At 49.4% G+C, this 14,434-nt stretch overlaps 1 protein-coding gene across 1 annotated transcript in view; it reads right to left on the bottom strand.

The window, feature by feature from the left end:
- Positions 1-2,204: 2,204 nt before the first annotated feature.
- RPH3AL (rabphilin 3A-like (without C2 domains)) overlaps positions 2,205-14,434 on the bottom strand; it is a 30,247-nt gene continuing 18,017 nt past the window's right edge. Inside the window, exons 6-8 of the mRNA XM_009879423.1 lie at positions 9,226-9,339; positions 8,701-8,883; positions 2,205-2,239 (exon numbers count right to left, since the gene is read on the bottom strand). Coding sequence (XP_009877725.1) covers positions 2,205-2,239; positions 8,701-8,883; positions 9,226-9,339 — 332 coding nt within the window. The remainder of the gene's footprint in view (positions 2,240-8,700; positions 8,884-9,225; positions 9,340-14,434) is intronic.

Below are 14,434 nucleotides of genomic sequence, written 5' to 3'. Positions count from 1 at the left end.
ATAAAAGAAACACAAACCACCAAAGCAGACTGGGCACTATTCACCAAGCCTTTCTTGCCCACCTCGAACCAACTCAAAAGGCAGCAACCGGTACAGGTTTAGCACAACATTTCAACAAAAGCTACAAAACACAACCAAGAGAGACGCAATAAAAGGAAAAAGTGGTTTTTAAGAGAAAATGGGTGCACAGAGCTGCAGATGTTCCTCTATCACATTCAAATGTGGCTAAATCCCTCCCTTGACCCAAGAGAAGTCCTTCCACCGATGACTGAACAGTTCTGGTTTGAACTCCGCTGGAATTACTCCATGCAGGTAAAATATAAAGCTAAGAAAGAAAGGTTTCCAGTCCCACTGGTACAAGAGCAGTCCCGAATTTATCTCTGAGTGTGTTCTATAAAACCTGGTCTCTGTTAAAAATCAAGCTCGTGGCTCAAAGCAGCACAGTAAGCCAGCAAGGACTGCCAGGTTCCTCTGCAGAGCTGGCAACCCACCGCGCGGTAAACGGCTGTGGGATGCGAGAGTCTGGCCGAAAACACGACTGACCTGCCCACGCTGCCCAGGAATAAAGCAAGAGAAAGACAAGAAGAGGTAGAAATTACACACTCAATTTTAAAATCTCTTTCCGACTCAGAGCTTTTGATGAGAAAGTAACAGGTTTCAAGAAAATGGAGTCAATTTTTAAATGTCTTTCTCCTTCTTCTACAGAATTAACTCGGGCTGGCAGGCCAGGCTGTCTGAGGCACCGCAGTAATGACAGCGTGAACGAGACAGCCTCAGCAGGACTGTCAGAACCTCCAAGGCAAGACAGGACTTTTTTGGGTGGGAAAACACTTTGGAAATTGAAGACCCTAGAGCCTTGGAAGGAACAGCATGACTTCAACTCTCAAATCACGCTGGCATTTCTGCAAAAGCTGACTTCTCGACTTTTTCAGAAATTGCTAATAATTTTGGCATTACATCTTTCAGCAATGCCAGGTTTAAACACAGATCATGACACAAAGCATCCGTCAGTGGAGAATAACCTCATCTCCTGCTCTCCTCAACACTGACGTTGTGAAGCCCATGTTCAGTGGTTTCCCTCCATGCCAAGTCAAAATGCCCATGTCATCCAAAGGTTTTGTTTTTGTTTTTGAAAGGGCAGAAACAGATCATGGAGGAAGAGCTGGAAGGATTTTCCCAGCAACCTGCCACAGCACGTTAGCTGGAAAAGTGGTAAGGGAACAGTCCTCTGCTGGACCACGTTCATTTAGAAAGAAAGTCAAAGATTGATTTCCGATCTCCTGTTAGAGTGTTTCAGCACCCAATCTCATTTATCTTCATACTGCAGCCATTCATAAGAGCGTATATTACACGCGCACAAAGCGCCCATCAGCAAAGGAGAGCAGAACAAAAGAGTAATAACCGAGGGAAAAGGCTACCATCAACAGGCACAAATTGCCCTTAAATCCATGATTTCAGAGGGAACGTTTTGGCATCTTTTGTTTCCTCACCAAAAGGCAGATCAGACCCCAACGCATTTAAATAAACCCCAGAGCCTCCTACTTGCCTAGTGTGGGGTTTTTTCAGGCCTTCAGAGATCTAATTGCCCTAAAGATGTCACATAATTAGATTTTTCTTATCTGTCAGGCCTTGGAGGGAAATTGTCCATCCTGGAGAATAAGCAGGACTGGGGCAGGCAGCTTTCTACAGCCTGACTTGTGATGACACCATCACAGAAAGCCAGATGCTCCAGACTTGCAGAAAAAAGGTAAAACAGTCCGTTTCAGAGACACAAGGGTGAACATCCCTTCCTTCTGAAGACTGCGAAACCAGGAGCTGAACCCAGGGCTGGGCTTGGCAAGCCAGGAACAGCAGACTCAGCACACATTTCTTGAGCTCCCTGAGCACTTCTTCAGCACTTTGAGTGCCCTTTCCAACAAACGTGAGTCTGGACCCCAGGGCAGCACCACACAGCACTTCTCTCCAGGCAGCACCCCGAAACGACTGTCAGTCAGCAGAAGGAGAAACCAGACCAAACCACAAGGCAGGTCAGCGAGGCAGGGAGGCCAGGCAGGTGCTTTCTCAGGTGCCATCGTGTTGCTAACGCCTCTGCGAGAGCCAGCATCAGTCACCACCAGAAGCAGCTCTGGGCTGGAGCGAGGTGTACAGGAGCAGGAAAGGGGTGAGCGCTGGATCTAGGCAGAACAGCTCCATCTTCACCTCCGTCAGCATCGCGTTCTGGTGCGGACGCACCGTTTGCCTTGAAAATACAGAAAGACAAAAGTTTTGTTTGGAAAGCAGCGAAGGGGAGAGACTTGACTAAGTTATTTCACATTGCTTTTACACGCTCAGTGCCATTTTAAGAGCTTCCTAAAAATAATAATGAAGAGAACGTTTATGCATCATTACTTCACACTCTGTCAGCAGTCAGGGCCCATTAAACTTTATTAAAGAAAGACAAGAAAGAAATGGGGAAAGAAGGAGAAAGAAGGAGCTGTACTGCTAGAATGGGCCCTCTGGCACACGCTTCTCTCAAAGTGTGACAGAAAGCCAAACCTCAGCTCTCAGAGGTTTCCAAACGAGGTGACAGCATCCACGTGCCACAGAGCAGGTCCTCCACGTGACCCTCCTGCCCTCCGTGTGCCGGGGCCACGGACAAGAGGCCAAGGCAGAAGGTAGCCCTTGCCTGGGGACAGGCGAGGGACAGCTCTGCTCCTCTGTGGAAGGCACTCTGGCTCATGTCAGCTAAACGAACTTGAGCTCGTCACTTCAGCGGCCCCCGGTGAAACTCAGGGTGTGCTGGGACATGCTGCTTCCCATGCACGGGGTGAAACGCAGGGCTGGCAATGGGGAGCGCTCCAAGGCAGCGGTGGGTTGGTAACAGCTTCTCTCCCGCTTCTCTGAACGGAAGGGGACGCAAATTACATTGACTCCAGGAGAAAGGACGGGGGCTGTTTCCAGTCACTGCATTCATGTGAAATATTCAAGGCACGGGGAGTCCTGCAAATTCCTGCCACCAGCTACTGACTGACATCCCAGCTGAAAGATAACCTCCTGAGCCATAAAACCTCTCAATGTGTTTACAAAGACTCTAAACCCCAGACTTTTAACTTCTATATTACTGTCTTCCCATGCTCTTTCCTTTACGCTTTTGTTTTGAAAGATGACATCGACTATTGCCCTCGGTGCTTTGTGCAAAATGCTGAATAGAAAGTTGGAAGTGTGAGGAGTAAACTTATTGCAAAGGGCAGAGAATAAGTCTACGGACGTTGGAGTAGGAGGCCAGACAGGCTGTTTGATCAAAGACCAAAGCACAGACCTCTGCAACGTGAAAGGAGGCACAAAAATAGGAGTTTCATCTTCAGCAGCAGACTTGTTTCCAGATATATCGAGTGAAAGAGGCAAGAGAATGAGTCTTTGTCATTCCTCCCTTTTCAAGGAAAAAGTCTTCAATTTAAAACTCCATAAAGAATTACAGGAATAGTGAAAGTAATTTATTTTTCACATACTTGAGTCTTTATTCACTTAACTTCCAGGCAGACTTAAAAGAGCTGAAAATGTTTTGGTTCTAGCACTCGAGGACAAAAATATTTTAATTCCTTAAATCATGGAAGGGGGTATACACTTCTTCTGAGGTTCATATTTACAAATGCATTGTATCTAGAATGCAAACCTTGAATCATTTCCTAACGCTGTCACTACCCGAAGACATGTTTTATTTATAAATACACAGCAGGACCATTTGGTGCTCTGCAGTACCAATACGAGGAGGCAGAGACAGCTCAAAGCTTCTCAGCCGTGAAGGCACAATTCAATTTTTTCACTTTGTGGAAGAGGGACAACTCATCCTCCCTAGCAGCAGCAAACTGAATCCCGAGGCAGCGGCAGCAAGCTTTAAGCAAAGGGGAGCAAAGAGAAGTGCCTAAAGATTGACGAGGCAGCCAGTGCAGGAGGCTTGGAGGGGAGAGGCTGGGTGTGGGTCTCTCCTCCACATCTGAGCCTCCTCTTCCTCCCTGCCCTGTGCCCTCAGCGCAGGCAGAGGCCGAAGGCAAAGGGAGGGGGAGCCCGGGTTGCGAGCACAGCTCCCCAGGGCAGTTATCCACTTATTTCACTGGCTGTAGCTCACACAGACGAGGGAACGAGCAGTCTAAAAACACTCAAATAACCTTCTCACCAAGCTCAGGAAAACAAAAGTCACGTCCCCAAAGACCGCCGTGAAGAAAGCCATTAAAGAAATTACTATCCCATTCGGAGCCTAATTACTGTTAGGACAATTTTTTTCCCTATATGGAATGTAGTAGTTAGACCCAGTGAAGCAAAATGTTACCTCCTCATTGTCCCCAAGGGAGCTAAACAGACATCTGAGGAACAGAAGGGAATCAAAAAAGAGAAGGTAATGCTTTAACTTTAAAGATGCTCTGAGAATTTCCTGCCATGAAAATAATGCAGAATGGCTCTGCCCATCTTATGTATTAACAGCTTGCATATTTATGAGAAAAAGCTGATGCCTACCCCAGCCAAGGAGACACTGAGCCACAGAGAGTGACACCACCTCAGTTCTAAATCCAGTCGATTCCTGAAGGGTGGGGCATAAATTTCCCCAAATTAAGAGAGCTGGAAGCAGCACTTTCTGCCCATCTCTCAGCTCCAGGCTCTCTCTTTCTTGGCTCTCCCAGCCTCTCCCTACGAAGCAAGTGTCCAAAGGGAGGTATCCAGAAGCTGCAGCTTCAGCAGCCTGGGAGAAGGGGCCAGGCTGGACCTGCTGGCCTCTGGAGCTCCTTCCAGCCAGTCTCACCTGCGGATTGCAAGCCATTTTTTTATACCCCACGAGGGGCTGCCATCATTGTCTCAGCTCCCAGGCTCAGCAACACTACTTGTTTAACGCGGCTCTGTTTAACTGCCAGCTGCTGTACTGCTCTTTAAGTATTAATGATTTAGACAACGCGTCGGCAAACAAGCAGAATTGAGGAGACGGTGATTTGCACTCAGAGGTATGCTACTCATTCATTAGCTTATCTTGTAGCCTTTTCTCAAACCTCTTTTAAGCACAAATTAGAGCTTTCTCCAGCCCCACAGCCCATGCACAGCTCGCTCACCATTCCCTACCTGCAAGCCAACCTACAGAATACTCAACAGCATGGACCTGTTAATGAGACAAGGTCCACAGAAGACATTAACTGGAACCCACCAAAGCAGAACTTGCTACTGATCTGAGGAGAGATGCCTTTTGCTCTTAATTTGTCCCCTGCAGCAGCCAGGTCCAAGCTCAAAGATGTCATCTCCATTCAAGGCTCTCCATGGGCTCTCTATTCATCACAAGATAGTGATGATTTCTTTGTTTAATTCTGTTTAATATTCCCTTTCTTCAATCAAAATGTCATAATTAACAATAGTGAGGACTTTGCTCTCTTTTAACTGAGGCATCTCTTAACCCATCAGCTGTACAGCCAGAACAAGGTGAGTCACCTCCCTAGCAGGGGGCAAGTAAGGAGAAAAAGAAAGACTGTGCTTCTCTCTGGTGCACAAATTTCATTCTCTTTGGGATTAAACATTCTTCAGGAAAACAAGCACGTGACCTTCCTCTTAACTGCTATCACATCAGAGCGGGCACCTCCAGGAACCAGAGCTTCAGAAGGAGAAGAAACACCAGACCCTCAAAAACCGATGCTTTTGAAAGGGTTTGAAAGAAAAGAGAGGGGAAAAAAACCCCAAACCCACAGGAAAAAAAAAAAAATTGGCAGCCTCTCAACTCACCACTCTCTCCTGCAACTTTAGCTCATGGGCTGAGGTTGCCTAAATCCCAGCACAGCTCTGACAATGAGTCATTTTATGACAAACCCCAGGCTTCATTATCTGCCTCACCAAACCCCAGCCAGAGCTGGAGCAACACACTGGAAATCTGCAAACCCTTCTTAATAGCTCCTTGTTTTCCCTCGGCCACATGACCGTGCTGGTGTCTTGGCCTTCAGACTTAAAGAGCTCAGGACTATGAGAGCAGCTGCGTTTGCAGCACCACTCCCTAAGTCTCTGTTCCTGGCTGTGGCCTGGGATTTAAGGATGCTAAAAAGCGTTCTGCAAAGTCGCACTTAAGAGCAGATTTAGAGCAGAGGTGAGAAAAACAAGTGAGAAGAAAGTCACCCCTAGAACATCACCTGAGGTGCTAATATGAAGCAAAAATCGCTCTCAACGCAGTGTTACAAAGTTGCAGAGCCCTTCAGGAAAACGGGAGCAAAATCTCTTTTTATTTTCCCTATTCTGCACCTCAGGATCAACAGCTGAAAGGACCTTTTTCCCTTGTTCTGCTTTTGGGTCAGAGCAGAGCACAGGAACTGTCCCACAGGCAAAGAGTCACAGCAAATAGTTTTGCCAGTCCTGACACAGAGCACCCACCTCCTCCACCGCTCTCTAACGAGGTGAAAAGCAAGAGCAGCCTCTGCTTTTTGGCAAATGCCGGCACCCGGAGAGACCTATCAAGAAGAGCTCCTCACAGACAGACAAAGCTCCGATCCAAAGATGGGGAGAAGCACTGCCACCCGTCCTCCCGCAGAGCAAGGCACTTTCGCCGGCTTTGCTCTCCTCTGTTTTCTGCTCTTACCAGGCTGCTCGCAAAGCACGGGGGCATTCAGTATTTCAAGCCTCCCGCACGTTCTGATCTGCTCAAACCACCTGTGAACACGAGGCCACCCAAGCCACACACTGTTGACTAAATTCACACATAATGGGTCGTGATCGCCCACAGCTCGCTGCAGGGATCACATCGCGGCAGCACCTCTCCAGCTGGCCACACCAAGGGCTTTCAGAGTTAACGAACGCCGACCATGCTTATCCCTGCTGCTCGCTCGCTGCACGAAGGCAAGACCACATCCCAAACACGTTGGAGGGAAAATAAACTCATTTTCCCTCCCTATTCCCCACCTTGAAGCGCTGAAAACAACCTCACTGCAGGAGAGCTCGCAGCCACAGCAAGCACAGCACGGGCATGTCGTGTGCCTCCCACAACGCGCTCGGGTTCCAGCGTTGCGTCCTCGCAGAGACCTTTCGTAGAGCCTCTAACGCTGTCACACTAGCCCCCACACTGCAGAAACACGGCACAGGACAGGCTCAAAGAGCAGAAACACTGCTGCTGTGTCTCTGCCTCCCTCCTGCTGGCTCCGGGGGCCACAGAACTCTCCTGCCATGGCACTCGCTGCTGCAAGCGCCACGTCTGAACAAAGCAGCCCCTTCTCCAGGAAGACTGGGAAACAAATGACCCCAGACATAATAATGATCTTGACAGATATTCTCTAGTCAGCCAACCTGGCTTAACCTTTTCCTTAGCAGGATCCTCTCTGCATCGAAGGGACTATTTTAACTGGGCTCCTGAGATTGCTACAGTTTTCATTTTTTTAAATATATGTCCACGCTGCCTGTCATTTTTAGCTCTCCCCCACCTGGGAGGAGAGATCCCACCAGAAAATGTTGACCTCTTGTGCCAAGCTTTGCATATGAGGTTATTAGCAGGAAAAAGGCATTTTTGCCTGCGATACCGTTTGCACTGTCACGGCCAGGCAGCAGTTAGTTCAAACAGCTGCCAGGAAAGCTCCAAAGTGCTAAGCACGGTACAAACCCACCGTCCAAGACCTCAGCATAAGCCATGTAGCACCAGAGAAGAAGCACTCAAGGGGTCACACCTACTATCCAACACCACCTGCTTTAATCCCGCAGGACAACCTGCTGCTCCGCTCGGGCAGGCAGCGGAGCCAACACACAACAGGAACCAGCCGGCTCTAATGCTGCAGCCAACAGGGGCTTAAAATAAACCACCCAGTCCAGGGCAGCACTATAATCCAGAGAGAGGAAGGACAAAGAGAAGTATCACTCATCTGATTTGCTTTGCAAAAAACTAAAATTAAAGAAAACTGCAAATCCCTGAAATTTGGGGAGGGAGGGACGAGCAGAGAAACAATTTTATGCTGGCTATTTCTAGCGGGAAGCGTGGGGAGGGGGACTATGAATCCATGTTGCACTAACGGATAAACCTGCTCTCTCTAATCCAATTTACGCCTCAACATGCACAGCAGAAAACAGGCTCAGGAACAAAAGGAGTGGCAGTTCACAAGGTGGCAGGAACGCTCCGGAGAGAGCGGCACTAAACGATAACTTAAGGGGTTATTGAATAGATTAGCGGGAATTGCAGAGAGAATACATTTGCATCTCTTTCAGCTGCTCCAGATCAGATGTGATAGCAGCCTCTGCTCCCACAGTCATTTAATTGTTCCAGGGTTGTTGAAGAGGGAAAAAGTATCTTTTTTTTTTTTTCTCTGCAGAGTTCTGAGAAGAGCCATGCTTGGCTTTAAGAGCCATCTAACATTAGGAAAATTTTTATTTGGTTTCATAAAGCTGCTGGAGATCTGCTTTACTTCATTAAAAGCTCAATCTGCTCTGCAGGGCAGCGAGGAGCTCCAGGCCTTTGCAGGGGGTCAGGCCCATGCTATGGCTGCTCTGGGAGGTGGGTGTAGGCAGCTCCCACCCAGACGATTACTCATGTTGCAGAATAGATTCTGCATCGGGAAAGAGGGAAGGAGTGAGCTGGAATGTTGTGACAGCACCTGCCGTGAGAAAAGCAGCAGAGAAAGGTGATCCTGGGCCGCAGTTTTGCCAGGTGTGCCTCACAGAAAGCTGTACTCCCAGGAAAGCCAGATCCAAAAGCATGGATGTGCCCTGAGACGGGCTTCAGCTTACCAGGGACTCTGCTTCCAGCGTCACTGTCTTGCCCATCCGCCGGCTGGTCGCTCTGGCAGCTCTCTGTGGCACTGAGGGCAGCCCCCTGCTCGCTGCCCAGGCTGCTGCGGCTTCCCGAGAGCGTGGGGGAGTGGGTGCTCCCCAGAGCCCTGCCCATGGCCTGGCTGGGTTCCCCGAAGGGCACTGCAGGGACACAACAGAGAGATGCTGCTGTGGGGAGGGAGAAGGAGGTACAGGTGCTGGGCCAGGTCCCAAGGGAGCAGCAGCCTCCCTGCTCCCAGACAGGCACCCTCAGGAGCAGGGTCCCAGTTCCCACTCCTAAAGCGGTACCAGTGATTCCAGTGGTAAAAAATCAGGAGAGAGGAGCTGTAAGAAAGGATCAGACTCTGGGCTGGCTCAGCTCAGCCAGGCTGCACTGGCCTAGGACAGGCAAGTGGCTGAGCTGAACGCCAGAGCCCCAAGAGCCAAACATTCAAGCGCTCTACACTCCCCACCCTCCAGCCACAAGGAATAGCAACTCCTCACCCAGTCCTGCTCGCTGCTTTCTGCCTTCTGAGCCTTCGGACCTCACAGGTGAGGGTTTGTCATCCAGGCTGGAGGAACTGAACTCCAAGTCGCTCTCACTGTCGCTAGAAACCACTGCAGAAAACATCAGGGAGAGGAGAGAGAGGCAGTTATTCACAACGTTCGTAATGCTTACCAAAGGGGGTGCCAGATGGAGCCAGATAAAACCGAACAAATGCTGACTCTGCTGTTCACATTCTTCCTCTCCAAAAGGAGCCCTATCTGCAGTTCCCCCACAGCAGCTCACTCTTCCTTTCCAATATGATGTGTTTTTACTTTTTACAGATGGTTTGTAACTCAGTTGCACACACCCAGTGGTGCCAGCACCTGAAGCAGATGCACACACACCACCAGTGCTTCTCTCCTAAACTTGGCTGGGACCACCTTGCTCTTGTGCCATGCTTTGCTGGCCAGATCTCCCTGCTGCAAAGCCAAGAGCCCTGCAGCGTGTCTGGTCTGGAAGCCCTAACCCTGCTGCTTTCCACCCTCTGTAGTTTCCACCAAAGCTGAAGGAGTCTCATTTTGCCAGACACAACTTCACAAATTGGCAGGTCGTTTCCACTTTTCCATGCAATTATGCAAGCACCTCTCCTGCTTCTATTGGTGTAAAAGATAACTCTGCCGCCAGCTGCTCTGGGTAAAATGAGAAAGGGTTTTCCATCTCCTGGGGTTTTGTAATGGCCTGATCTCAGAACAAAAATGATGAGGCTGAGAAGGAAGGTAACGTGAAAACAAGTGTCTCTTGTTTGAGAGATTGCACCTAAAGCATCTCTCCGCCTGACCATGGCAGATAGCAGCTCTCCTTCCAGCTCAGAAGCCATTTCAAACAGCGGGTCTCAGTTTCTGATAGAAAGTACCACAGTGGCTCATGCGGGATACAGAGCAGACAACACTGCAATCCACAGCCTCTACAGCAGAAAATGGAAGCCTTAACTATTTCTTTATATTCGACAGGATGTATTTATAAGCTCATATTCACCTGACAAATGAGTTCCCTGCTCTGCTCCCGAACAAACCACTGTCCCTGCGCCGTGCTGCTCGTAGTGTCCAACCTCACGGTGTGACAAACGTGGGGTTGCAGAGACAGCTGTCAGTTCATCTCTCAGCATCAGCTCTAAAATTCACTACAAGCAGTTCACAGCTACAAAACCTTTTACATCCTCCCAAGGCAGGAGGGTATCCCCTCCCCTGGCACAAGCTGTCAAACATTTCTGCCAAGGACCTCTGCAGACACTCCTGTATTCAGCCAGCGATCTGTACTACACAAAACATTTTATTAAAAGAAATAAATATAAAAAGTGAATACCTAAAATAGTGCTTTTCTGGAGTTAACATCTCTGAGGATATTAAAGCTGGCTGCCAGGGTTATTGCAAAGCGTTATTGAAGTTGTGCTGGCGGGCGGCTCCCCACGCACACCGTGCTGCGGGGAAGCGCTGCGCAGGAGGGGAAGGCTGCTGGGTCCCCTCCTTGCTGCACACACAGCCTTCCCCCTGGCACCAGCCCCTCCTGCACCCGCAGCCTTTCCCTCCCAGCATCATCAGAAACAGGACCTCTCACCTGCAGGGAAAGCAGCTGCAGAGCTGAGCTGGGCAGAGAGCGAAGCCCCGTTAACAAGCACTTCTGGCTTAGAGTCCTCAAAGCAAAGGTTTGGCTTTGAGCTTTGCCATCTTAAAGACGGCTTCGCTACTTCCCCAAAGCTCTCCAGGAGAGGTGGGGGACTATCTCTAAATACTGTTAATAACAACCCATACATACCAGGCTCTTTGCTACAAAATCCAAATCTCAGCTGTGAGACTCATGCTGATCGTCCCACTGCCCAATTCCCTCAGAAAATGCACTCCTGTCCCACTTGGTCTTCTTTACTTTTTTTTTTTTTTGGTCTCCTGGACTCATAAAACCCATGGCTTTAGAACAGGATTTATCTGGAGAAGGCCAAAGTGAATCAGTGGAGGTGACTTTAGCTGCCTTCCCTTCTGCCATTCAGAGAGAACCAGCACAAGAGGAGGAAGATATTAATGACACAAAGACATTCGCACCACAGGAGCAGCCCTGTCTGCTCTCATTTCCTCTGCTGTCAATAAGAGTCTATTTTACCCACTGTGCCAATGTTTCCCTTTAAGGTAATTTTTCTCCCAAATCTTCCAGACCTTCTGCTGGCACTTTCCAGAGCCCAGAAGTCATATATCTGGTGTTCCAGTAGTTGCTGATATATCAATAAGAGTCATTGGACAGCTGTACTTTCAGAGAACGTAACAGATTTATCCCTCTCCATCTCCAGCTGACTGAAAAAAAACCTCATAAGAAAAATATGCCAAGATAATACTTGCAAGAGAAGCAGTATTCCCAGAGTGAATGGGTCACTCATCGAGAGTCTGAACCTTTGCGGCTGCTGCCAGAGCAGGTTGAGCCCTAATATTAAATACGCACATTTAGCACAGGCATGGCCAGACACGCTCCCTCCTGCTGCCCATCGCGGGCAGAGCTCAGTCCCTGCACACACAAAGCCTGGCACTTCTTAGAGCTGCCAAAAATACAGAATAAGCACATGGGCATGCCTGGGCACCCTGCAGCAACAGCTCTGGACAGCCACGCACGCCCAGCACAGCCAAGACGAGCTGGATGAGTGGCCTGAGCACAAGCCCTTGAGCACGCAGCTCCCCTGCAACCACTCTTTGCAAACATGACCTCCAGGGAGCAGAGAGGCCGACAGCTCCCAGTCACTGCAGGTGGGAAGGTCAGAGCTGAAGAGTTTTATTACAACCCCAGTGTCTCCCAAGCGCAGATCAGCAGTGCCTGCAGTTGCAGGGACATGTCCAAGCACACGTGAAGCTTTGGCACTGCCCAAACTCGTAGAGAAGTTGGATGAGCCCTTCGGTGGCCTGTAAAGTGCTTGATGTGTCTCAACACGCCCCTCCTCTCTGCTCCATCACTTGGGGATTTGGCCTCCAGTCAAAGCCAGACATCGGACAAACCCACCACATCCCTCTGCCCAGCCACCGCTCCCGTGCCTCTGGCAGCACATTGCTTGGCAACAGGACTGGAGCGCATTGAAACGGGAGAAACCACCAGAGACCGAGCAGAGCAGCAGGCAGCCCTCATGCCAAACACTGCAACAGCTCTGGGATCACACTTCTTTTTTCCACCCAAACGCTCTGCATTATTTTCTGCTGAACTCATGAGTTCAGAAGAAGGAAAGCCCTGCTGTGTATTGCTCCCCACCCCCTGATGGCCCCAGCCCACCCGACCCCGTGCAGAAACCCACCCACATTCCACCACATGGAGCAGAGCTGTTCCCCAGCACCAGAAATATTACTGCTATTCTCCGCATGACAATACATTTGTGCCTTAACTAATAGCAGGGTTCCCATGGCAACTGCTTGTTTATTACAGAAAAACTAAAGGCAATGGCAAATCCCAGTGTCAGCGAGTGCAAGAGAAGTAATGGGTGCGTAAAGATAAAACTTCTTCCCAAGAGTCCCTTGGTCCTGCTGCCTTCCCACCCTCCTGCAGCAGGAGCGACTGGTACCCAGGGCCTGGCACTGATCCCTGACTTTTGAGGGGAGAAAACGGGACACTTGAGGTTTGTCCCACTACTGTAAGGCAGCTCCTGGCATGGAGGATGTCGAAAGGACAACCATGGCTCCTTTCTCCCAGGCTCTTCAGGGGCTGTGTTGGGATGTCTGCTGGTCCCACCCGACTTGAACCTCTTAATAGCTGAGAGCGCTCAGTCAGCACTTCAGGAGGCAAGTGGTGGAGTTAGACACGGCTGGCGAAGATAACGGAAACCCCACCGAGAGCAGCCTGTCAGAGTCAGGCACGTTAAATGCCAGAGCTCATTCCCGAGAACATCCTGCCAAACAGGCAACAGGGCTTACTCAGTGCTGCAAGGATGTGTTCACATGAGGACGTAACGAGGTGTGAGCTGACAAATGCTATCAGCCAGGCAGAGGTTAAGGCACGCCGCCTTGTCAGCCACGGCCTCATAAAGCTCAGTCCAGGTCCAGTTGCAGGTGCACGCTGGCAACATCACAGCTCCATCACCTCTGTGGGGAAAGGCAGCTGCCCTGCGCATTGCAGAGGTCTTGGATGACAAACAGCAGAAGTCTCAGCACTTGCAGGTGAAAAAGAGTTAAATCAAGGGGTGAGACACACAAACTCCCAGCTTCTGAGGTAAATTATAGCCCGCAGTGCCCATTGAAAGCTGTCCAGAGGACAGGCAGTCTAACTGAGAAGGGCAACAAGGAAAAAAAGCACCAGAAAACAAAGCCGTAAATTAATACTATCCAACCCATAAAACAGCAGCCAGCAAAAAATCAGAGCACAGGGAAAAAGGTAGCTCACCACCCACATCGACGTTTACCAAAGGCCACTTCGCTGTCCTCCTGCCAATATATAGGAGGAGGCCTTCTCCAAATACAAAACCCAACTAAAAAGTTGAAATGAAAAGCAGGCCAGGTCTGAGATCAACATCTTTGACTCGTAATGCTTTCTGTATCGTGTGAACAGAAAATACCTCACCAATCAGTTCATTTACTAAGACAACTCATTCCAAACATCTCCTGGAGGGAAGCAAAACCATCTATTCTTGATCTAATTTGTCTTTAATTACAAAGTTACAGCAGGGCTGGGAGTACTTTCCTAGCTGAAGAGAAGGTTTGTTAAGCCTAACTCTCCTGAGTCCTCTTTATTAAAAGGTAATTTCCCCTTGTGCTACTGATAAGATTTATCTTGATGTGGAAGAGCATAGGCTGTTGGTGCGCTGCAGAGGTCTTCTCCAGCTGAAGGGATCTAATGGCACACCATTATATTTCTTCCACACCAGGAAGAAAAGAAGAGAAATCAAAGCAGACTGGCAACAGTTTTAATTCTGCAGTATCCATCCGCCGTCACACTAACGACCCTGAGTGCTCAGCTCCTCAGTGCTGCTCTGCGGTTTGCCCCCAGCCGGCTCTAGGCACCGCACCGGAGCGGGCCTCTGAGCAACGACAGGGTGGGCAGATGGAAAAGAGGGCAAAACAAAGCCCTGCAAGGCAGCAGCACTGTGAATGGGATCTGATGTGGCAGCAATCCAAGACACATGTGATACAACAGTCTACTTCAATCAAGGTCTACCTCCAAGAACAGGGCTGCGAGTGCTGAAGCTCATAAATTTTCAAGCTTGTCAGTGCT

The sequence above is a fragment of the Apaloderma vittatum genome, unplaced genomic scaffold, assembly GCF_000703405.1.
Source record: "Apaloderma vittatum isolate BGI_N311 unplaced genomic scaffold, ASM70340v1 scaffold18772, whole genome shotgun sequence".
Lineage (NCBI taxonomy): Eukaryota > Metazoa > Chordata > Aves > Trogoniformes > Trogonidae > Apaloderma > Apaloderma vittatum.
Note: the sequence above shows the minus strand (reverse complement) of the source record. Positions and strands in the feature narration are given on the sequence as shown.